The sequence below is a fragment of the Balaenoptera physalus genome (genome assembly GCF_965194825.1).
Source record: "Balaenoptera physalus genome assembly, chromosome: 2".
In the NCBI taxonomy this organism is placed as follows: domain Eukaryota; kingdom Metazoa; phylum Chordata; class Mammalia; order Artiodactyla; family Balaenopteridae; genus Balaenoptera; species Balaenoptera physalus.
In genome coordinates this window covers 25,335,376-25,356,177 of record NC_138883.1, presented here as the reverse complement: position 1 = coordinate 25,356,177, position 20,802 = coordinate 25,335,376, and the positions used below count along the sequence as shown (strand labels likewise).

At 47.2% G+C, this 20,802-nt stretch overlaps 1 protein-coding gene across 8 annotated transcripts in view; it reads left to right on the top strand.

Annotated features, from left to right (window-relative positions):
• Positions 1–20,802, top strand: part of ADCK1 (aarF domain containing kinase 1) — a 119,696-nt gene that overhangs the window by 32,687 nt on the left and 66,207 nt on the right. For 6 of the 8 annotated variants that reach the window (XM_082451354.1, XM_082451355.1, XM_082451351.1 and 3 more), the window contains one exon: positions 10,889–11,092. The exons of the other annotated variants lie outside the window; for them this stretch is intronic. In XM_082451354.1, coding sequence (XP_082307480.1) covers positions 10,889–11,092 — 204 coding nt within the window. The remainder of the gene's footprint in view (positions 1–10,888; positions 11,093–20,802) is intronic. 8 annotated transcript variants of the gene reach the window in all.

Below are 20,802 nucleotides of genomic sequence, written 5' to 3'. Positions count from 1 at the left end.
GATAAATTGAATGAAGACAGTCTTATTTCAAAGGCTCAAGATGGATGTTTATATAAAGTGTAAATGTATACATTTAAAATTAAATTGTGTAAAATTAAATTGTATTGTTCTAAAATATTATAATTGATTTTAAAAAATAAAACAATTTTTATGTCCTGGAATTAGATAGTGGTGATAGTTGCACAACTTAGTGAATATAGTGAAAGCCACCAAATTGTATATTTTTAAATGGTGAATTTTAGGGACTTCCCTGGTGTCCATTGGTTAAGACTCTGCGCTTCCACTGCAGGGAGCTCGGGTTTGATCCCTGGTCAGAGAACTAAGTTCCCGCATGCCGTTTGGTGCAGCCAAAAAAAAAATGGTGAATTTTATGGTGTGTGAATTATATCGCAATTAAAAAAATAGAAAACTTAATTTAATTTATTAAAGCAGTAATTATAAAAAACTTAGAGATTCAAGAAAAAATCTATAATTTCACCAATTCAAACATTATGATTTTGATATGCTCTCTTCTAACCCTTTCCTATTATATCCATAGTTCTATCAACATAATTATCTGGTTTTCTGATTTACTGTGTTATCTTTAGCATTTTCCATTTTGTTACAATAATCTTCATGGTCTTCACCTAAAATAGCTACTGCACTGTGTGACTGTTCCATAATTTACTTAACCCTTTTTCTACTTTTAGGATGCATCTATCTATATGTTTTTCTTTCATAATTAGCACTGTGCTGAACCTCTCTGTACATAGGGTTTTTCCCTATGTCCTGGATTATTTACTTAGGAGGGATTTCTAAAATGATATATATGAATCAAAACATTGCTGAGAGAAATTAAAGAAGACCTGATAAATGGAGAAATATATCATGTTCATGGGTTGGAAGATTCAATATTGTTAAGATGTCTGTTTTCCCCAAATAAATCTATAGATTCATAACAGTCCCAATCAAAATCCCAGCAGGCTTTTTTGTAGAAATTGACAGTCCGATTCTAAAATTTATATGAGAATGCAGAGGGTTTTAGAGTCAATTCTAGAAGATAACACTGAGAAAGAACAAAATTGAGGACTAATACTATCTGATTTCAAGACTTACTATAAAACTGTAGTAATAACATAGTGTGGTATTGGTGTAAAGATAGACAAACTGATCTATGGAACAGATTAGAGGGTCCAGAAATAGACCCACACATAATATGAACAATGAATTTTATACAGTGGTGAAAAGGCAATGCAGTGTAGAAACGTTTGTGGTATATTTACGCAGTAGAATACTACTCAGTTAAAAAAAAAAAAGAATAAACTATTGATATATGCAACAGCATGATGGGTCTCAGAAAAATTATGTTGAATGAAAAAGGCTGGATAAAGAGTATGGGCTATATGATTCCACTTATATAAAACTCTAGAAAATTCTAGTCTATACTGATAGAAAGCAGATCAGTGGTTTTCTGGAGATGGGAGGTATGTGGAGGGATGGGGCTGGAATTACCAAGGGACATCAAAGCTTTTGAGAGATGATGGGTATGTTTGCAAGCTTGATTATGGTGATGGATTCATAGGTGTATACATATGTCAAAAAGTATCAGATTTTACATTTTAAATATGTGCAGTGTACTGTGTCAAAATATCAATACCTCAGTGAGGCTGTTAAAACAAAAAATGATGTTAATGGATTATGATCCTTTGAAAAAATTAGAAATCCATGAGTCCATACTGATATAAATAAACAAATGAATAAATTGAAATTTTGGTAAAGAACTGGCTATTTATAAAATTTGGAAGGACTTTCCCATAAAACACTTAATTATAAAAAGAAAACAAGTAACTTAAGTGAGGAAGTTAGGTGGATAACCATCTTAATGACATTATCAAAATTAACATTGTCTCTAGGGAGACAAATCAAAATTATGCACCACCAGGTTGTAATGAGAAGAACAGAGTCTGTTTATAAATTGTTGGATTCAATTAGCTAACACTTTTTAAAAAAAAGAATTTTCGCATGTTCACTATGAATATTGGACTATAGCTTTTTTTCCCCTTGTATTTTCTGTCTAGTTTTGATATTGGGGTTATGCTCGTCTCATAGAATGAGTTGGGAGGTATTCTGTCTTCAGTTTTCTGGAAGGGTTTATGTGGAATTGGCAATATTTCTTCCTTAAATGTTTGATAGAATTCAACTGTGACACCATCTCGGGTCAGAGTTTCTTTGTCTGATATACACCATTCCAGCTTTATTTTAATTGGTGTTGGCATGATTTATCCTTTTCCATCCTTTTACATTTAACCTATTTGTGTTTTAATATTAAAAGGGCAATTTCTTATAGGTAGCATATATTTGAGTCTTTCTTTTTTATCCAGTTTGACAATCTCTGGCTTTTAATTTGGGTGTTTAGACCATTTATATTTAAAGAGATGATTGATATGGTTAGATTTATCTCTTTCATCTTGTTATTTGTTTTCTACTTGTCCAATTTATGCTTTATTCCTTGTTTCCTCTCATGCCTTCTTTTGGATTGAATATTTTTTTCATGGTTCCATTTTGTCTCCTTTGTTGGCTTATGAGCTATAATTCTTTTTGTTATTTTAGTGATTGCATCAGTTCATAGCATAAATCTTTAACTTGTCACAGTCTACATTCAAGTGACATTATACTACTTCCTTCACAGAGTATAAGAATCTTATAATCGTGTACTTTCATTTCTTTCTTTCCAGCCTTTATGCTATTGTAATACATTTTGCTTTTCCATATGCTATAAACTCCACATTACATTGTTATTATTTTTGTTTAAGCAGTCAGTTATCTTTTAAAGAGATATAGAATATAAAAAAAAATTCTTATATGTTTACCTGAAGTTTCTATTTCTGGTCTCTTTTTCCTTTATGTAGATCCATGTTTCTCTCCAATATCACTTTCCTTCTGCCTGAAAGATGTCCTTTAACATTTCTTGTAGTGTAGGGAGATGAATTCTATCAACTTTTATATGTCTGAAAGAGCTTTTTTTTTTTACCTTTGGTTTTGAAAGATGTTTTTGCTGGGTATAGAATTCTGGGTTTTCTTTCAGTGCTTTCAGAGATGTTGCTCCACTAACTTCTGCTTGTATTGTTGCCAGTAGAGATCTGCTGTCATTCTTATCTTTGTTCCTTTCTCCATAATGTGTCTTTTTTCTGTGGATACTTTCAGGATTTTCTCTTTATCACTGATTATGAACAACTTCATTATGTAGTTTTCTTCATGTTTTTTATGCTTGGGGCTTGTTGAGATTCTTGGACCTGTTGGTTTGTAGATTTTGAAAATCAAATTTGAAAAAAATTCAGTGATTATTTCTTTAAATATTTTTTCTCCACCTCTCCCATCCCATCTCCTTTGGGAATTCCAACTACATGTTTTCAAGGCTGCTTGAATTTGTCCCACAGATTACCGATGCTCTTTTCATTAAAAAAAATTTTTTTTCCTCTGTGTGTTTCATTTTAAATAGTTTCTATTGGTAGGTCTTGAGGTTCACTAATCCTTTCTTCTACAATGTCTAATCTGCCATTTATCCCATCCAGTGTATTTTTCATATCAAACATTACAGTGTTCATCTCTAGAAGTTTCATTTGGATCTCGCTCTCTTTTTTTATATTGCCCATGTTGCTGCTTAACTTTTTGAACATATGAAATGCAGTTATAACAGCTGTCCTCCTTTACTAGTATAGGTTTCAGTTTTGGGTTGGTTTGATTGATTGATTTTTTTTTCTCATTATGTGTTTTATTTTTCTGTTTATTTGCATGCCTGGTAAATTTTTTATTAGGTGCCAGACATTGCAGTTTTATCTTTTTGGGTACTAGATATAGTTGTATTCTTATAAATATTCTTGAGCTTTGTTCTGGGACACAGTTAAGTTACTTGGAAACAGTGATTTTTTTTCAAGTCTTTCTTTTAATATTTATTAGGTAGGAATGGAACAGTGTTTAGTTTGGCATATTCCCCTTAACTGAGGCAAGCCCCTTCTGGGTATTATAACAAAAGCCTCAAGAATTATGAGATTTTCTGGTCTGGCTGGTAGAAATAGACATTATATGAACACTGGGTACTGTTAACCCTAGTCTTTTGTGGTTGTTATTTCTCTGGCTCAGGTTGTTTTCTTGTGCGCATGTGCTGACTAGTACTTAGCTGAATATGTGAGATGGACCCTCTGCAGATCTTCAGAGTTCTTTCTTTGTACATCTGTCCACTCTCCAGTACTCTGTCTTGTGAACTCTAGCTACTTTGGTCTTTCTGGCCTCTCAGCTCTGTCTCTTCAATTCAGAGAATCTCCTGTTCACTGCCTGGGTTCCCCTTCCCTGCACTGTGGCCTGGAAACCCTCAATGCTGTAAATTGGGGCAACCATAGTGTTCACCTTGTTTGCTTCCCATCTCTCAGGAACCACTCTCCTTCCTTTCCTGATGCCCAATGCCTTAGAAAACTTTTTTTTTTCTTTTCTTGGTAAACCTTGTCCAGTTTTTTGTTATTTCAGATGGGAAGGTAATTTTGGTCCCCATTTGGGAAGAGATGTTAAGGGTGACATCAATATTTATGGCTTTGGCAACTCCAAGCTTAGAGTTGCAATTTCCTAAGATGGGGAAGACTGAGGGAGGAGTAGGTTTGGTGGTGGTAGAAGTGGTGGGAAAGTCACGCTGAGTTTGAGAAGCTCATTGGACATTGGGTGATGTCAGAGAAGCAGTTGGATATGTGAGTCTGGAGTCAGGGGAGAGGTCTGGGCAGGGGAGACACATTTGTGTATCATCAGTGTGTAGACGGTATTTACCACCATGATTCTGGGTGAGATTCCCCAAGGGAGTATAGCTAGAGTATTGTGTTGATCATGTTTTTTATTTTCTGATGCTTTGAAACTGGGGGTACTGCTGCTTTCAAGGTTAACTAGTTCCAAGAGGTAGTAAACAACTCACCTGTGAGCATGCCTTTCATAGGCAAACCAACCAATCTGGAGCCCATACCTGCCAACCACCTCAGTTACTGAGCTGTTACACTCTGGGTCACTATCCACTATCCACCTGCCTTATTCACCCCAGGGCCAGGTACCAAACAACTAGGAACATCCCCTATGCCCCAAAGCCAAATGAAATACTTAAAACTAGCCACTCCTAAGTCTCACCCATTCTTTCCCATGGAATCCACAATAAAAGCTTTACCCACATTTCCCCTCACTCCCTCTCTCTCCTGGCCAACCCTGGTGCTTCCCGGTGTGGCTTTGTGTGGCATGCCAACTCTCCTACTTGTAAGGAGTTGTGAGTAAAAACTTCTTTCTTTATGATAGTCATTTCCATGTCTGTGTGTCTTACCATACCTTAAAACAAATTCTAGGTACCCTTACAACAAGTGTAGAAATGCCAGCTCTGGCTAAGTGAAGTACATGCATTACCTCACCTCATTTAATCTTCACAGCAGCCCTGTGAGGTAGGTACTATCATTGTCTTTCTTTTATAGATGAGCAGTCAGAAGTAAACAGAGGTTACATAACTTGCCCAAGATCACCAAATTCTGAGTGCTGAAGTTGGGATATAGACTGTGGCAATCTGATACTGGCCCTGTGCTCTTAACCAGGATCTACCTGACAGGTAGTCAGAGGAGAGACAGAGGACACTCCCAAGGAGTGGGATTAAATTTGTGGTCAAGCTCCTTCAAGACTTTTATAAACTGCAACTGGTTTTTTTTTCCCCCAAGACATGATGAGTTAGTTTTACTTTTTTGCTTAAATGAGAGCTTTAAAGCAAAGGGTGACATCCAGAAAAGCAACCTTGGAGACCGTCCTGGCCTGATTTCTTGGGGATGAAGGAGTTGCAGTTCCATTTTCATGATGAAAAACACACACGTGGATCATAGCACCCTGGAAAATTGGGGAAGAGATTCTGAATTCTGCACCAAGCTGGTCCAGTCTGCATGGGAGAATCTTGTCAGCTGGACTTTTCTATTTCCAGCAGATGTTGAAGAAGGGATTATTTTTTAAAATTCTCCCTATTATTGATATAATACATATTAGTTTTAAGAAATTTGAAAAATACATAAAAACCTATAAAGAAAAGTACTCTTTTAATCTCACTGCCCAGAGATAATACTGTTTACATGTCAGTGCATTTCCTTTGGGTCTTGAATCTTTGATTAGAAGAATCCGTCAAGGGGCTTGTCTGTTTTGGGGTCTGTCTGTGACCTCGTCTTTCACTGTTTCTTTCTTCCTGTGATGTGTGGGGTATGTATGTGCGTCTGTCTCTTTCGTCTCTGTCTCACAATCACACCCCAAAATCCCATCAGAGACACTGCTCAATTCTGATGGGAAGCCGCTTTGATTCGGTCTGGCTTTGGTACCTTTCTGCCAAGTTTGGGGCTCGAGATCCCTACTCTTGGGGATTTAGACACGAGTAAAGGATTGCTCTCCTTGGGCCTTTGCTCCATCCCTCCCAATCAATAATTAATCAGTACTGAGTTGATCTTATTAGCTCTTCACTGCCTGCCCCCGCAACCCCAACCCAAGCTGGCTAATGACAATGCTTTTAATTAATATGAGGCAGATGAAAGCTCATTACAACAAGGTTATTGGTAATGAGATAATCATAAGGCAAGTTACTGAGCTGGGAGTGAAAACAAAGTTGGAGGAGGGGCAGAGAGACTGTGCCAGCTGTTCCTGCCGTGTTTTGGCAGGAACGGAAGGGGGAGTGTGGGGACTCTGCAGTGAGGACACGCGACAGTGACATACCCAACTAGCTCGTGAAACCAGGTGCTGCGTAAGGGCAGGCCTCGGGTCCAGTGAGCAAATGGGTGGGCAGTGTGAGGGCAGTGACATGTGTTGAGAAGCAAGAGCTGGTGTATTAAGACTATGTAGTTTATGACCTGATGAATGAGGGGCACAAGCCTCCTACGTGGGGTTGGCTGGTAGCTCCCTCAGCATCCAAACTTCCACTGGGGAAGTGAAACGTAGTGGGTTGTTTTGATTGAAGGTACAGTTTAAATACACCCGCACACAGGAAGTAGAGTCACAAGATTTATTATTACTTACAGATCCCAGAAGCAAGGATGCTCAGTGAGCTGGGGGAAGGGCAATCCTCCACCCCAGGTACCAGCAAGCAGGACGTGAATGCTGACAGAGGGAGTTTGCACTAAGCCAGTAATTTCTTGAAATTCTGAGTGGGACCTGCCTTCTGATCCCAAAGGATGGTGGAGCTGTAGGAGCTGGAGCTAGAAAGGGATGCTGGAGACCAGAGTGCCTGCTCTGTTATTCAACATTTGTGTCTTTTGGCTTTAAAAAAACATTTACACTTTTTGGTTAGTGGCAATGTCCCTCACCCCCATGTGACTCTGTGTGTGCATGTGTGTGTATTTAATTAGAAGCTGGTTGAAGGTGACTTTGGGGCTTCTTTGGTTGAAAGGTGGGTGCCATTTGCAGTAGATGCTGATTCAGCTTCATGCATGATGGTTTTGTGAGTGTATGACCCAAGGTTGTCATCAGTCTACATTTATAGCTCATGCATGGCTTGCCCTGGGGTACACAGAGTCTACAGGGGACACACATGGTCTCTGTCCCCAATGGCTGATGTACCAAGTAACCAGTGAGTCAGCAGTAGACCAGCCTTCCTGGGCTTGTGTGACCAGAGAGGGCTCCCTGCATTGCCCAGACGGTGTCCCGAAGGTGACCATCACTTTGTGCCAAAAGACACCCTACACAGGACTGGCTCAGGCCACAAGTGAGGGGCAACAGAGCCCTGGCTCTGCTCCTTGGTAGGAGGGCTTGTTAGGGTGAGGCTAATGCTTTCTGAGGGCTGCCAGCAGCAGAGATAAATGCAGATGTGAATCCAGTCTAAAGAAAATGGTGGAGCGGGTCTTCAGCATCTCTCTCTTTCTCTCTCTCTCTCTCTCTCTCTCTCTCTCTCTCTCTCTCTCTCTCTCACACACACACACACACACACACACACACACACACAGATGCATGTTGTTATGTTGTTCTCTCGATCTGAAATGCCCTCCTTTTTTTATTCTAATCTTTTCAGGTTCAATTTCAGGGGCTAATCCTATGTATCAGCTAGGAACTAGTCATACCTGTAATTTAAATATAAAGACTTATTCACTAGGAGAAGGTAGTTAACTCCTAAAAGGAGTAAAAGAAGATTCTAAAGGTGCAGAAGTAGTAAATGCATAAAGCACCTGCTCCCTCTAGGGCTGAGGGGGTGGTGAACAAGAATAGAGCTAAAGACTCAGCTGGGGGCCTCCCACCTGCAAGGCTGGGATGCTGCGCTGCCCTGGTGATGAGACGTGGTGGCGGGCATGGTCCATGGGAACAGCCTGCCGGGTGGCAGAGAAATTTGTAGGAGGGTGCGACCTGGAGCTAGTGTGTAGGAGCCACCTGCTGGGTGGTCAGAACACTTGCTGGAGGGTATGGGGCCTGAGTTGGTCCACAGGAGGGGCCCATCAGGTAGTGGAGAAATTTACGGAGGGTGGGCTGGTCCGTGAGGGCCACCAAAGTGGTCACCCCCAAGCCACTGACCCACTGACTGATGAGCTGAAAACAGTGCACAGGGACAATAAGGGAGCCTCCTTGTGCTGTGGCCTTGCAGTGTCCCCCAGAGCCCCCTGTTGACAAAGCCTAACAGCGACCCATCTGACAAAGGAGAAATGACACAGGGTCTAGCACCAGTATCACAGCGCACGGCAAAGAAGGGTGGATTTGCAGCTGAGAGGCCCTGTGTTCCTGAGCTGCACACACCCTGCTTCTCCCCAGGAGCCAAGCCTCTCTAATTCCAGCCCTCTTGTTTCTCCCATCTGTGAGCTCCGTGGTCCTCAGTGTGATCCCACTGCCACGTGTCATTCTCTGTGAGTGAGTGGCTCTGTCACATCTCCCCACGAGGTGGAGGGCGTGGGACTCAGTCAGCCCCCAGTGAATACACAGTGGCTGATGTCTTTCCTGGGAGGGGCAGAGACAGTGGGGTGTGTCCTCCCCCCGCCTCCCAGTCCTCGGCCTTGACCCTGCAGTGGCTTTGGCGTGAGGGCTGAGCATGCCTCCTTGGGGGAGCTGGGTGCCAGGGCAGCCTCACCGGGAGCCTCTGGTGGGACCTGGGTTCCCGTCACACTGTACCTTAGGACAAATGGATTGTGGATGACTTTCTGGCTGCCTCTTATTCGGCAGGGTGGGAATTGGGGTTGATTATTTGAACTGTAAAGAGTCATTTGTTCATAACAGCCTGGACTCAGGGAGGGTGGGGAAAAGCCCAGTTCCATATTTGACCATGTTTGCCTTCTTTCTCACTTCCTCAGAACTTGAGTGTGGCCTTGGACAGTAGTGACCTTCTACCATCTGACACCGGCCAGCTCAGTTCCCAGTCCGCCCCCACTGCTGCCCCCATGGGCCTTTTACCCATCTAGGAAGATGTGTTCTCTCCCCACACCCGCCCCACCTTAATTCTTAGAGTCAATTCCCTTCTCTCTGCACCCTCCTGTCAGGGAGGAAAGACTCTCCGTGGCCTAGTTTGGACCAGGTGCCCACACTGAGGCTGGAGCGCTCTGTTCAGGGGGGTAGAGTCACGTGGACATAGGCTTCCCCAGTAGTGGGTTGGGACGGGATGCAGAGGTGCCCAGCAGAGCCCTTGAGGGCCTAAGGACAGCTCGCGAGTGCCCGGAGTGTGGGGCATCCCTCTGCTATAGAGGGAGTGGAGAGATGGCTCCCTGGCTGCTGGGACCAGGGTGTTCAGGGCTGCAGTGTTCTCTTCTCAGTTCCTAAGGTAGCGGTTTTCTGTATGGTTCACTCAGCAACTAATTATGTAGTATCTTTGAACGTTTCTTCCATCTTTGTTGCCAACGGTTATTTGTCTCTTCATGTGGTTTATTGCCTCCAGTACACACTTAATTGTGTCAGCATCCTTCATAGCACTTAAGAGAGTGTAAGTCCATCCTAGATATTCACTCTCCCGGTTGACTTATGGGTGGAAGAGGGTACCAGGTTCCCACAGGGCACTGGCCTCCCTTGTCTTTTGTGTGTGCCCATGGCTTCATCCTGCTTCAGGAACTGTAGCTCCAGGAAGGCAGGACCCTCAAAATTCCAAGACCCTCAGCTGAGCTGGGGTGATGACTGGGGATGTGTAGCCTGGGGGGCGGATGGGGGCCACCTCCCTCTCTGGGAGGATAGGTGGGCAACAGGCTGCAAGTTAAGGCCGGCTTGTCCTGCACAGCCTGCCCTGCTGCCTACCCCATGTGCCTGATGCTCCCTGTAAAGTTTTCCTTCAGTTAACAGGAGACCCCTGCGAAAGTTTGCTGTATTAAAGAGCTCTAGGTTGGAAGTGTTTTCTAGACTTTCCTTTGACATTTGTTAGCTATTTCTTGATAAGCAAAACATCTGAGTTTCTTATCCTTAAAGATACCAATACTTGCCTCCCTAAATTGTTGTAAGGATTAAAAAAATAATGAATGTGACCATGTTTAAAAATTGTAGACCTCCAAACAAACAGATAGTATTATTAGTATGACTGAGGGGTGGGTGGCAAATGTGTGAACTCAATGTATCCTCGAATGAATCATAAGTAGATTAGAATTGGTTGAAAGCCTTGGACAAACGCTAGTTTCTGAGGGAGTGGGACTTGGACCAGGTAAGTTTTGAAGGAAAGGCGATCAGAAGCATCGGGCCATGTCAGGAGGCTGGCTGCAGTTTGAGGTTGGAATCGACTGCTCTGGGTACTAGGAGACTGAAGGTGAATGACGGTGTGTGTGTGTGTGTGTGTGTGTGTGGGTGTGTGTGTGTGTACGTGTACGTACACTGGGGGGGGAGTGTGAATCAGGGTTTCTAAGCAGAGGGGGCAGGAAAAGAGAAGAGCATCCACCGGACAGTGAACACTCACATCTCTCCGGCCCCGCCTGTCTTCCTGCAGGTGCACCTTCGCTCTGCCAGGCGCCTTTGCGAGCTCTGCTGTGCCAACCGGGGCACGTTCATCAAGGTGGGCCAGCACCTGGGGGCTCTGGACTACCTGCTGCCGGAGGAGTACACCCGCACGCTGAAGGTGCTGCACAGCCAGGCCCCGCAGAGCAGCATGCAGGAGGTCCGCCAGGTCATCCGAGAGGACCTGGGCAAAGAGGTACCCACCTCTGCCAGGGGGGGTGGGCTTCCGAAAAGGCCCCCGCAGAGTTCTCGCTGCTTGGCCCCAGGCCCTGGGGCTCCACCAGTGGCGTGGAACTACGCTTCGCAGAAACTTTCAGTGTGAAAGCAGAGGGGTCAGAAGGAACCTGAGTGGCCCTCGGTATAAAATATTAGTTGGACCATACGAAATCGTTGATATTTGACTGTTTTTGACCTGTAACTTAATATGATTCATATGGTTGAATTTAATAATACCTATCAATTATTGAGGGTTTACTGTGCGCTCACAGCTGTGCTGTTTCCCACATGTTATCTCACTTAGTCCTCAGGGCAAACCTATGAGGTAGGTACCATCATTAACCCCATCTTGCAGATGAGGGATGGAGACTTAGAGTGATCAGGTAGAGCATCCAAGGGGACGGTTAGTAAGTGATTCCAGTGCACTGCTCTGTCAGTGAGCTATCCTAATCATTCAATGCTATGATTTTTCCAGAACGTCTCTGGGCCACTGCTTGATTACCTCCAGTGACAGGAAGCTTATTCTCTTACCTGCTGCCTAAGGTGGTCCATTCTATTATCACTCATCTCTAACTGTTATACATGCTTCCTCCTAAGGGCTAGACCTGCCCTCTTAAACTTTCCTGATCTTCATCCACCCCCTGGAGCAACAGAGAAAGGGGCTGAGGGCCCTTCCATACACAGCCCTGGTCACACTCCTTTGGACTCATGCCGGTGACCTGCAGGATGTGTGGAACCCAGATTGCCACAGTGGTGTGGCTCCTTGCTGACCTGTTCTGCTCATCTTGATTCTGGGCATGGGGAGGGATTGGAGCAGCCGTCTGCAGGGTGCCGATTGGCCGATCAGGCCCAGCCTTACAAATTATGTGCTATAATTTCATGGTACCCCAGAAAACGCTAATAATAAAAAAAAACTTCTTTTCTCCCTTCACCTATTACTATATTTGAAATTCTCCTCTTAGAGAGAGAATCCTTTGGATCTAGAACTTTTCTGAGCAAAATAATCTTAAAGTCAAGCCTAGATCAGCTGATGCCTTTCCTGAGGTTATTTTATTACCTTTGGTGCCTCCCAGTTTCCCCAAATAAAATCTTTAGCAGGACTTTCAAGGTCTACCCCATCCACTTTCAAGTTGCTATGGTCTCTGTCTGCCTGGAATCTCTTTACCCCATTCTCTCCCTGTCAAGTGATTCCTTGTGTTTCTAGGCCATTCATCCATCTGTCTACCAAATGCTGGGCACTGTGTGTCCTGGCCAAATCCCAGCTCTCCTGTGAAATCTTCTCTGACCCTCTGCACACCTTTGCTTCTTCTGCTTGTGCCTCTCGTAGTTTGGTTAGTTGTGTCTAGTTGGTTTCACTGTAAGTTGTAAAGTCTGGGGATGAAGACCATGATGGTCCTTTTAATCCTGTCTGCAGTTCCAGAATAGGATGTGGTATATCGTGGGCACCAGTGTTTGTTTAATGAACCAATGGCTGATAAGTGACAATTTCCTTAGGCTACTGCAGACTAGGCGGAGAGTAGGGGCAGAGGTTCATAAAGACCATGTTCCATGTTCTCTGGTCTGCGTGGAGCTGGCCCTGGCTGTTGGTGCCTTTCTGTAGAGCTGGTATCTTGTGCCCGGCATCCAGCCAAAGGTGAACCACTCCTCCGTGATAGCCTGGCCTGGGCTGGCCTCATTAACTGACTCTCTGGGGGGGTCTGGGTCACGCAGGAGGTGAGCATAGAAACCTCTGTGGATTCCCTTCCTACTGAGGAAGAACATCTCCTCCAAGGGGACGGGGGGAAGATTGAGTGAAGATTTAGGGCTGGTGTCAGGAGCAGACCACAGGCTGGGAAGAGCGGGGTTAGGAGGCAGGGGCCGCAGGCAGAGGGGTCGGGATAGGCATGGCACAGCCGTGTGTGCCTTTGCTTCTTGCCAAGACTGTTGGCCTCCTGCTTCCTACAGCATGAGGTGCACCCCCAAATTAAAACTAAATAAATCACTGTAATAACAGTGTGAAGTGCATCATTGCTAGCATGTGGCAGCTCAGTGGGGGGCGGAGGCAAGGGAGGGAAGGCAGCAGATTAACCCTTGGAGGCCGACTCGTCTCTGGAGAGCTGGAGGGGGAGGCAAGAGCAGGGCAGTGGCTTCCTCCGAGCCAGGGTGAAGCGCGATGGGAAGCTGGGGGTGTCAGCAGTCATGGTGTGCCCGCCCAGCTGGCATGTCTGGGGTTGGAGGATGCTGCCTGCATCTTTCGGGTCTCTTCTCTAGGCCCCCCGGCCAAGTCCTCCTGAGCGTGGTGGCCTGTGGCTTCTGACCCACAGCTTGACTCGAGCCCTCTGAGAAAAGGAGGCTCATGTCAAGGTCATGGCTCAGAGGGGGCGCCCCTCACAGCTGGGAAGCTCAGAGACCTCTGGTTTCTTACCCGGCACTACAGGCGCACAGTCAAAGTCTTCCCTCACCCCTTCCTCCTCCTCCTTCCCGGGAAGATGGCATTTGTTCCCGGTGACACACTTTCTCAGCCTGTGGGTGGAGGGAGGGGAAAGGAGACATGTGGGAAGCAGGGTAGGTGGTTGTGGGGCTGTGAGGGCGGGGAAAGTCACTCACTCTGCACTTCCCTCCTCCTCCGGCCCCTCCTGTGATACTTCTCGGGGAGCAGCCCTCCCCCCAGGAAGATGTTTGAGCCAGCCCCACTGATCCTGGGCTCCACGCCTGCCCTGGGACCCTCCATTCCGTCCCTGGTTCCAGGAGTGTGGTGAAAGGAAGCCGAGTCTGCCATGCATCACCACCTTCTTTCTAGGTCTGAGTCCTTGTGTGGGCTCTGAGGTTACCTGGAGCTCAAAGACTGCATAGCTGCCCCTAGATCTCCGACTGAAGAGTGGGGAGAGGTGGCCAGAGGAGCTCGAGGCCGGTGCGCTCCAGCTTGCACTGCTTGGTTCCCTCTATGCTCTTGGGGGCCCCTCCCATCAGCAGAGGCCTTGGGGGGTCACTGACACCCTCAGACTGATCCCTGTTCCAGGCAGATAGGGCTGGCCCTGAGGGGTATCCCCAGCATGGGGGATGAGGGTGAGGTGGCGGCTCTTCTGGATCCCATGATTTACACTTGGTTCTGGATCAGTCCACATCCCTGGACAGCAGCCAGTGCTGTCAGTGCAGAGGTGAGGGCAAGTGAAAGGGTACCAGCCTGGCATAGGGATTGGCCTAGGTAGGGAGTCGGGGGGACCAGGTAGCTAAGGGAACGGCATGTGAGGGGTGGGACAAGACCTCAGATCTCCTGATCTTCTGGCCAGTGCTTTGTCTCTTATGTAACAGAGCTTCTGCCTGGCAGAAATCCTCTGTAAATCACTTTTCTATGTGTCCGTGTGTCTGTGCCTTGGAAGTTTCTACTATTATTACCACAAAGAAACTTACTTTTTTCTTTTTCTTTTGAATGTTAGGCTTAAGTCCTGAAGGACAGGTCCTGGGAATCAGTCAGAAGTCATAACTCTAGGAGGTGGGGTCATTTCTGCTGCCCGCAAAGTGACTTGGATCTGGAGTGGATTGGGGATGGTCTCAGCCTTGGTCTCCTGACTGCCCTTGGGGCTGTGGGTCCAGGTGCAGTGTTGATCTCGACCAGCAGATGGCGCCTGAGCTCGAGAGTCAGGGAGGGGTGTTGAAGACACGGTCCTTCCTCACAGAGGGGAGCCCCAGCAGCTGGCTGAGATTCAGATGATTTCTACTCCTGGGCATAGTCCATGCTGTGGAGGGAGCCTGGGCTGACACCTCTGACCCTGAATGGGGCAGACACAAGCCTAAGGTACGAGACTGTTGACCATCCTGGTCCCAAGGAGCTCTCGGCTGTGTGTTGGAGGACCTGGCAGGGTTCTTCACACTGACCACCAGCCTATCCTTACGGCTTCCTCGTTTGGAGTAGGAGTCCTCTAAGGCCCCCTGCAGGCTCTAACAGCATGCAGTTCTATGGTTCAACACGTTTTCCTTCATTTTTCCATTTCTTCTTTCTCTTTGTTGTCTAAGCAGCTTGACTTTAGTGAGAAAGGCACAGAGCTGGAAGCTGTGGCTGCAGCCAAAATGGGTAAGACCTCATTCTGGCCCCTGTAGTCTGGGGTCATCAAGAGGTACACTCATCACTGTAATACCTGGCCATGTAAGTGCCTGCGCGAGAGAGAGAGACGGAGAGAGGGAGAGAGACAGATATTATATTTGGGTGGATAGAAGCTTTCTGAAGCAGGTGGCATCTGACCCAGGATCACAGAGATGGGTGGGATTGGAGGAGGTGGAGGTTGGAGGAGGGGATTACTGATTAATGAGATGTGCCAAAGATGCAGGCAGTGGAAAGCATAAAGTACAGAGAGTGCACGGTGAATAGTCTTGTTGACTAGTGTATGGGGTTCAAGCTGGTGGCCAGTGGAGCCAAGGTTGCAAAGTTGGGGCTGAGGTTACACTGAGAGGGGCCTTTGAATGTTCTTTTCATAATGTGAGCCTGGAGGAGAGGAGGACTTGGAGAGGGGCCTGAGCAAAGAAGGACAGAGTGGAGCCGAATTTTCTTAGTAACATGGGAGATGAGGTCATCTTTTACAGGTGGGGAAGGTGGAGGTGGGAGGTTTGAGGTGGATGGAGAGCTTGGGGGTAGGAGTTACAGTGGGACTTCGGAAGAGATGACAGAACCCTCAGCTGCAATGGGACAGTTATCTTTGGTCATAAACACACACACATATCTCTCCCCACCTCCCCAGCACATGCAGACAAGTCCAATCTCCTTACAGTATATTTCAGTGAATGATCCAGTTTTGTTTATCGTCCCGGAACGTAGTTGTATCAGATAACGTTCTTTCTAACCCTTAAATTCTATGAAAAACGAAAGGAAATGAGGTTAGGGGCTGGAGCAGAGCACAGAAATACCTTTGTTAGGGGTAATGCTTGTGCTGGTATTGGGGTGCTGGGGTTTGGCTTCTGGGCTCCGAAAGATGTTTTATCCGTCTTTTACCCCTGAGCTCCCACAGGGTGGGGATCTAGACTTGACCATGTTTTGTAAATCCCCATAGCTCCCAGGGACAAGAGCTCAGTGTTTTGATGGGCCATCTGGCCAGAGTGGCTATGAGAATGCAGAAGAGAACCACTGTGCTTCAGATGGGAAAATGCACCCGTCATTGTTTCATACAAACCTACAGGTACGGGTGGAGGGCGATGTTTAAGTTGTAAGCAAAGTTCAGAAAAAGAGATAAAGAAGCTCTGCTCCCAAGAACATCGTTCATCTCTCAAGCTTGGTGGGGGTGGCAGAGAGAAGGCACTGTTGACGTGAGGACCAGCGGAGGCAAAAGCAGAAGGCGGGGAGGTGAGGCAGGAACTCCTGGCCTGGGCAAGGGGTTCCTGGTGTGGGACCACTGGGTGGGGGCCGTGCAGAGACTGGAACAGGGGCTTGGGTGGAGGCCTCGGGGCTGCAGGAGGGGACCGTAGGCTTGGAGAGTGAATGACCGGCTCTGGGCTGAGCCATATCATTTCTGCATGCCTGCACATAGGACTTCTGCTGGCATGCAGAGAACTTTGTGAGAACTAGGAAAAGGTGCCTGAGCTGGGCATCCCTTCCTCCAGGCGGTGACCACTCTACCAGGGCTGGATTTTTATTCTTCTGTTAGTCAGGATTCGCCAGAGAAACAGAACCAGTAGGATACATGTGTGTTCTTTTATCTAATAAATAAATAGTGATTGATTGATTGATTTTAAGGAATTGGCTTATGCAGTTATGGAGGCTGGCAAGTCAAAAGTCTTCAGCGTGGGCCATCGGGCTGGAGACCCAAGAAGAGCTGATGTGCATCTGCTGGCAGAATTTTCTCTTGCTTGGGGAGGTCAGTCTTGTTCGATTCTGGCCTTCAACTGATTGGATGAGGCCCACCCATATTAAGGAGGGCAGTCTGCTTTACTCAGAGTCTACTAATTTAAATATATATCTCATCCCAAAACACCCTTACAGAAACATCAGAATAATGTTTGACCAGATTTCTGGGCACTGTGGCCCAGCCAAGTTGACACGTAAAATTAACCCTCATAGTTCCCCACACGGCCCTTGGCTTGGCTTGCATGTTTGTACCCTAGGTCCTGCTTTCACATGGCCCTTGAGCTTCTTTTTGAGACTTTGAGGTGGGTAGGAGCCAGACTGCCTGTTGGTTTACTGGCTTTGTGACCTTGGACATGTTACGTATCTTCTCTGTCCCTCAGTGTCCTCATCAGTAAAATGGGGATAATAACAGTACCTGCCTCATAGGCTTGCTGCAGGGATTAAATGAATTAATGAATGTGGAGCATTTAGAGCATGCCTGGCACAGAGCAGATGACCAGCAAAGGTTAGCTATTGTTTCTCCGCTGTGCTGGATGCTTCATATGTGCCAGGAACCAAGGTTCTGAGAGACTTTAAATGGTGGAGTTGGGTCTTTAACCAGGTTTTCTGATACAAGGTATGGTCCCAGATACTATTTTGCTAGAAGAATCGGCCTTTCTCTTCCCCTTCCTGATTGGTACCCAGCGTTCCGTCTAGTGGCCAGCCCCTTCCCTCCCACTGTTAGAAACCTCGCACAGGCTGCCTTGGAGCCTGTCTCCTGGGCTTCCTGAGCACCACTCTCCCAACAGACCCCCCACCTGCCTCAGCGGGCAGTTTCCTGAGGCCCATCAGCAGCACCTCCTGTGTACTCTTGGTCTGATTCCATGGATGAGGTGGAGCCACGGGTGCCCAGGGCCGTGAGTTGGCGGCGGTGCTGTGTCCAGGACCCACCGTGCCCTCCTCACTTGCAGGAAGGCAGCTGGACTCAACTTCCCTTGTCCTGGAGGAGGTGGGTATGGGATGTGCACAGGGACGAACATGCCCTGGGCTGGACTAGGGCTAGAGAAGCACTTAGGACAGAGGTAAGAGGAGCCCCTCCTGCCCCCGGGGCTAATTCCACCTGGGGGCCCGCGGCTGGCAGAATACTTTCCTCCCTGATGACACATGCCTCCGTGCTCTCATGTTCCGTGCCGCCTTCTTTCCAGTGCCACTCCAACTTCTCTCCCTCTCCGTCTCTTATTTGTTCACACATATTTATGGAGCACTCCTCCGTGCCAGGTACCATGCCCGCCCCCGGGGGTCCCGCCCTCTGGGGCTCCTTCCCTGTTCTCGCACACACTGGCGGGGGCCGGGCCAAGGTCAGCTCACCCTTTGCCACCCCTGGGCTGCTCCACTGGCCTGCAGCTGAGGACCACCCTGAGGGCTTCAGCTGTCTGTAGAATTGCTTCTTTCGGTCTTCTTCTGGCGTCTGGTTTCTTTGTCTCCCCAGACAGCACCCCCTCCTCCCCAAGGCTACCGTGTGAGCGTTCTGGGAATGGAACAGAAGGAGCTGGAATGCGGAGGGGATGGGGTGGGGGGGACGGGCGGGGGGAGCTGACCCTCCCTCCCGACCTGGGCTCATCCAGCCTTCCCAGCAGCTCTCAATAAAAAATACATTTATATTAAAAACATAATGAAGAATAGAAAAACATTTTGCCCCCAATAATGCTGAACATCAAAAGGAGATTTTTATCAATTATGAGAGAGAGATTTTGGCCATAAAATGGTAATTTAACGAGTGGGAGATGGCTGGCGGGAAGCATTCCTGTCAGCCGGGACGGATGGCGTGCCATTAGTCACTGGGCGAGAGACTGAGGCAGCCACACTGGCCCTTCCTCCCCAGGCCTCCTGGCCCGGCTCCACCTCAGGCCCTACACCCCTCTCCAGGCCTCCTCCTCTGGGGTGGGCGGGCGCCCATGCCGGTCTCTGGGGCGCCTACCGTCCGATTCTTCTGCAGCTCCTGGGTGAACCTTACCCAGCCTGGGCCACGTCCCTCTCACGCCTATGGAATGGAGGCCCCCGGAGAGCAACTCAAGCGCTGCCCCCGCCCCCTGCTTTCTTTCCAGCCCCGCTGGCCTCTCCACTCTTCCCGCAGCTGCACCCTGGCTGCACAGGGTTCTCCCATCAACCTGCGTTTGTACCTCAGGCCTGTCCTCTCATGTCCCTCCTTTATTTCTCAGGCTCTTTATCGTCCTTTGATAAAAGATGATAACCACGACCGTGTGCGTGTACACACACACACACACACACACACACACACACACACACACACACACACACACACACACACACACACACACACACACACACACACACACACACACACACAATGCCTGCCAGGTATCAGGCATTGCTTTAAAGCTTTCACATGGATCACCTCACTTCTCACTAGAACCCTCTGAGATGGATACTATTATTCCTTATTTTACAGATAGGAAACTGAGGTACAGTGTCTGGTGAAGTGGTCCCCCTGGGCCTCCTCATGTACTCCCAGTCAGGATTAATGGCTCCTTTGCGCGTCCCCCGTTGCAGTTCTTTGTTGCGTTAGGATCGGTCGCTTTTCCGTCTTGAGTCCCCTATGAGGCCTTGTGTGGGCTCTGTGCATAGTAGGTGTTAGAATGTGGTTGGGTTGACTTGTAGAACTACTTCAGATGCCCCTGTCCCCTTGAACAGGCCTGTCCTCTCACTTCAGCCTGGTCGTCTGGTCATCTCAGAGCTCGGTTTATGTTCTCAGGATGGCAGGTCTCTTCCCACTCATCTTGGGGTTTCCTCAGAGCTCTGTCCAGTGCTCGGCACACAAAAGATGCTTAATAATGGATTATAACACACGTTGAGACACTCCATCCAGCGTAGGACATCGTGGTGTGGGGTTGGAGGGCCTGGGGTCCTTGGGGTGGGCAGCTCCGCCCCTGGCTCGGTACTGGCCCCCTTGTTCCCTGGGACGTTCCCATCTGAGCCTGTGGAGGGCCGTGCGAGGGTGCGTCTGGGGCTATCTAAACTACGGGCTGAGGGCCTTCCCTGGCGGTCCAGTGATTAAGACTTCGCCTTCCAATGCAGGGGGTGCAGGTTCCACCCCTGGTCAGAGACCTAAGATCCCACATGCCTGGGGGCCAAAAAACCAAAACATAAAACAGAAGCAATATTGTAACAAGCTCAATAAAGACTTTAAAAATGATCCACATCAAAAAAGTCTTTAAAAAAAATAAAATAAAATAAAAAAATAAACTACAGGCTGAGGCTCAGTCAGGGTCTGGCTTCTAGAAGGAGCAAAAGGATCATTTCTGAGGCAGCATGGCATGAAGGTTAATAAAATAGGCTCTGAATTCAGAGGGCCTTGCACAAATCCCAAATGCTACCATATTCTAATTGTATCATTAGTTCTTTCTGAGCCCTAGTTTCCTCATCTGTAAACAAGAGTGGTAATAAAACCTTTGTATTAATAGGGCTGTGATGAGGATTGAAAGATTAACCCATCTAAAATGCAGTGCGCAGCGTATGGTGAATCCCAGTAGCTGTTAGCTGTGGTTGTCGTGTATAAGGTTGTGAGGAAGAACTGAAGCAATAAGACGGGACCCTCAGATTATATCCAGCACCTCACCTGGTACTTGGATCTTCCTGGGGTTTGACAAACACTGGATCTTCTCGTTCAGCCCTCATTGTCCAGCGACAGCTGCTTTAGACACAAGTTATCCAAGAGCGTCACTAACTCACGCATTGTAAGGGTTTAGAAATCATCTTGTTCAACCCCAGTTTTTCACAGGTGAGGGAACTGAGGCTCAGAGAGGGCAAGTAACTTGCCCAGGGTGGTACAGCTGCTTAGTGGTAGAAGCAGGACTAGAACCTGGGTCTCATGACTCCTG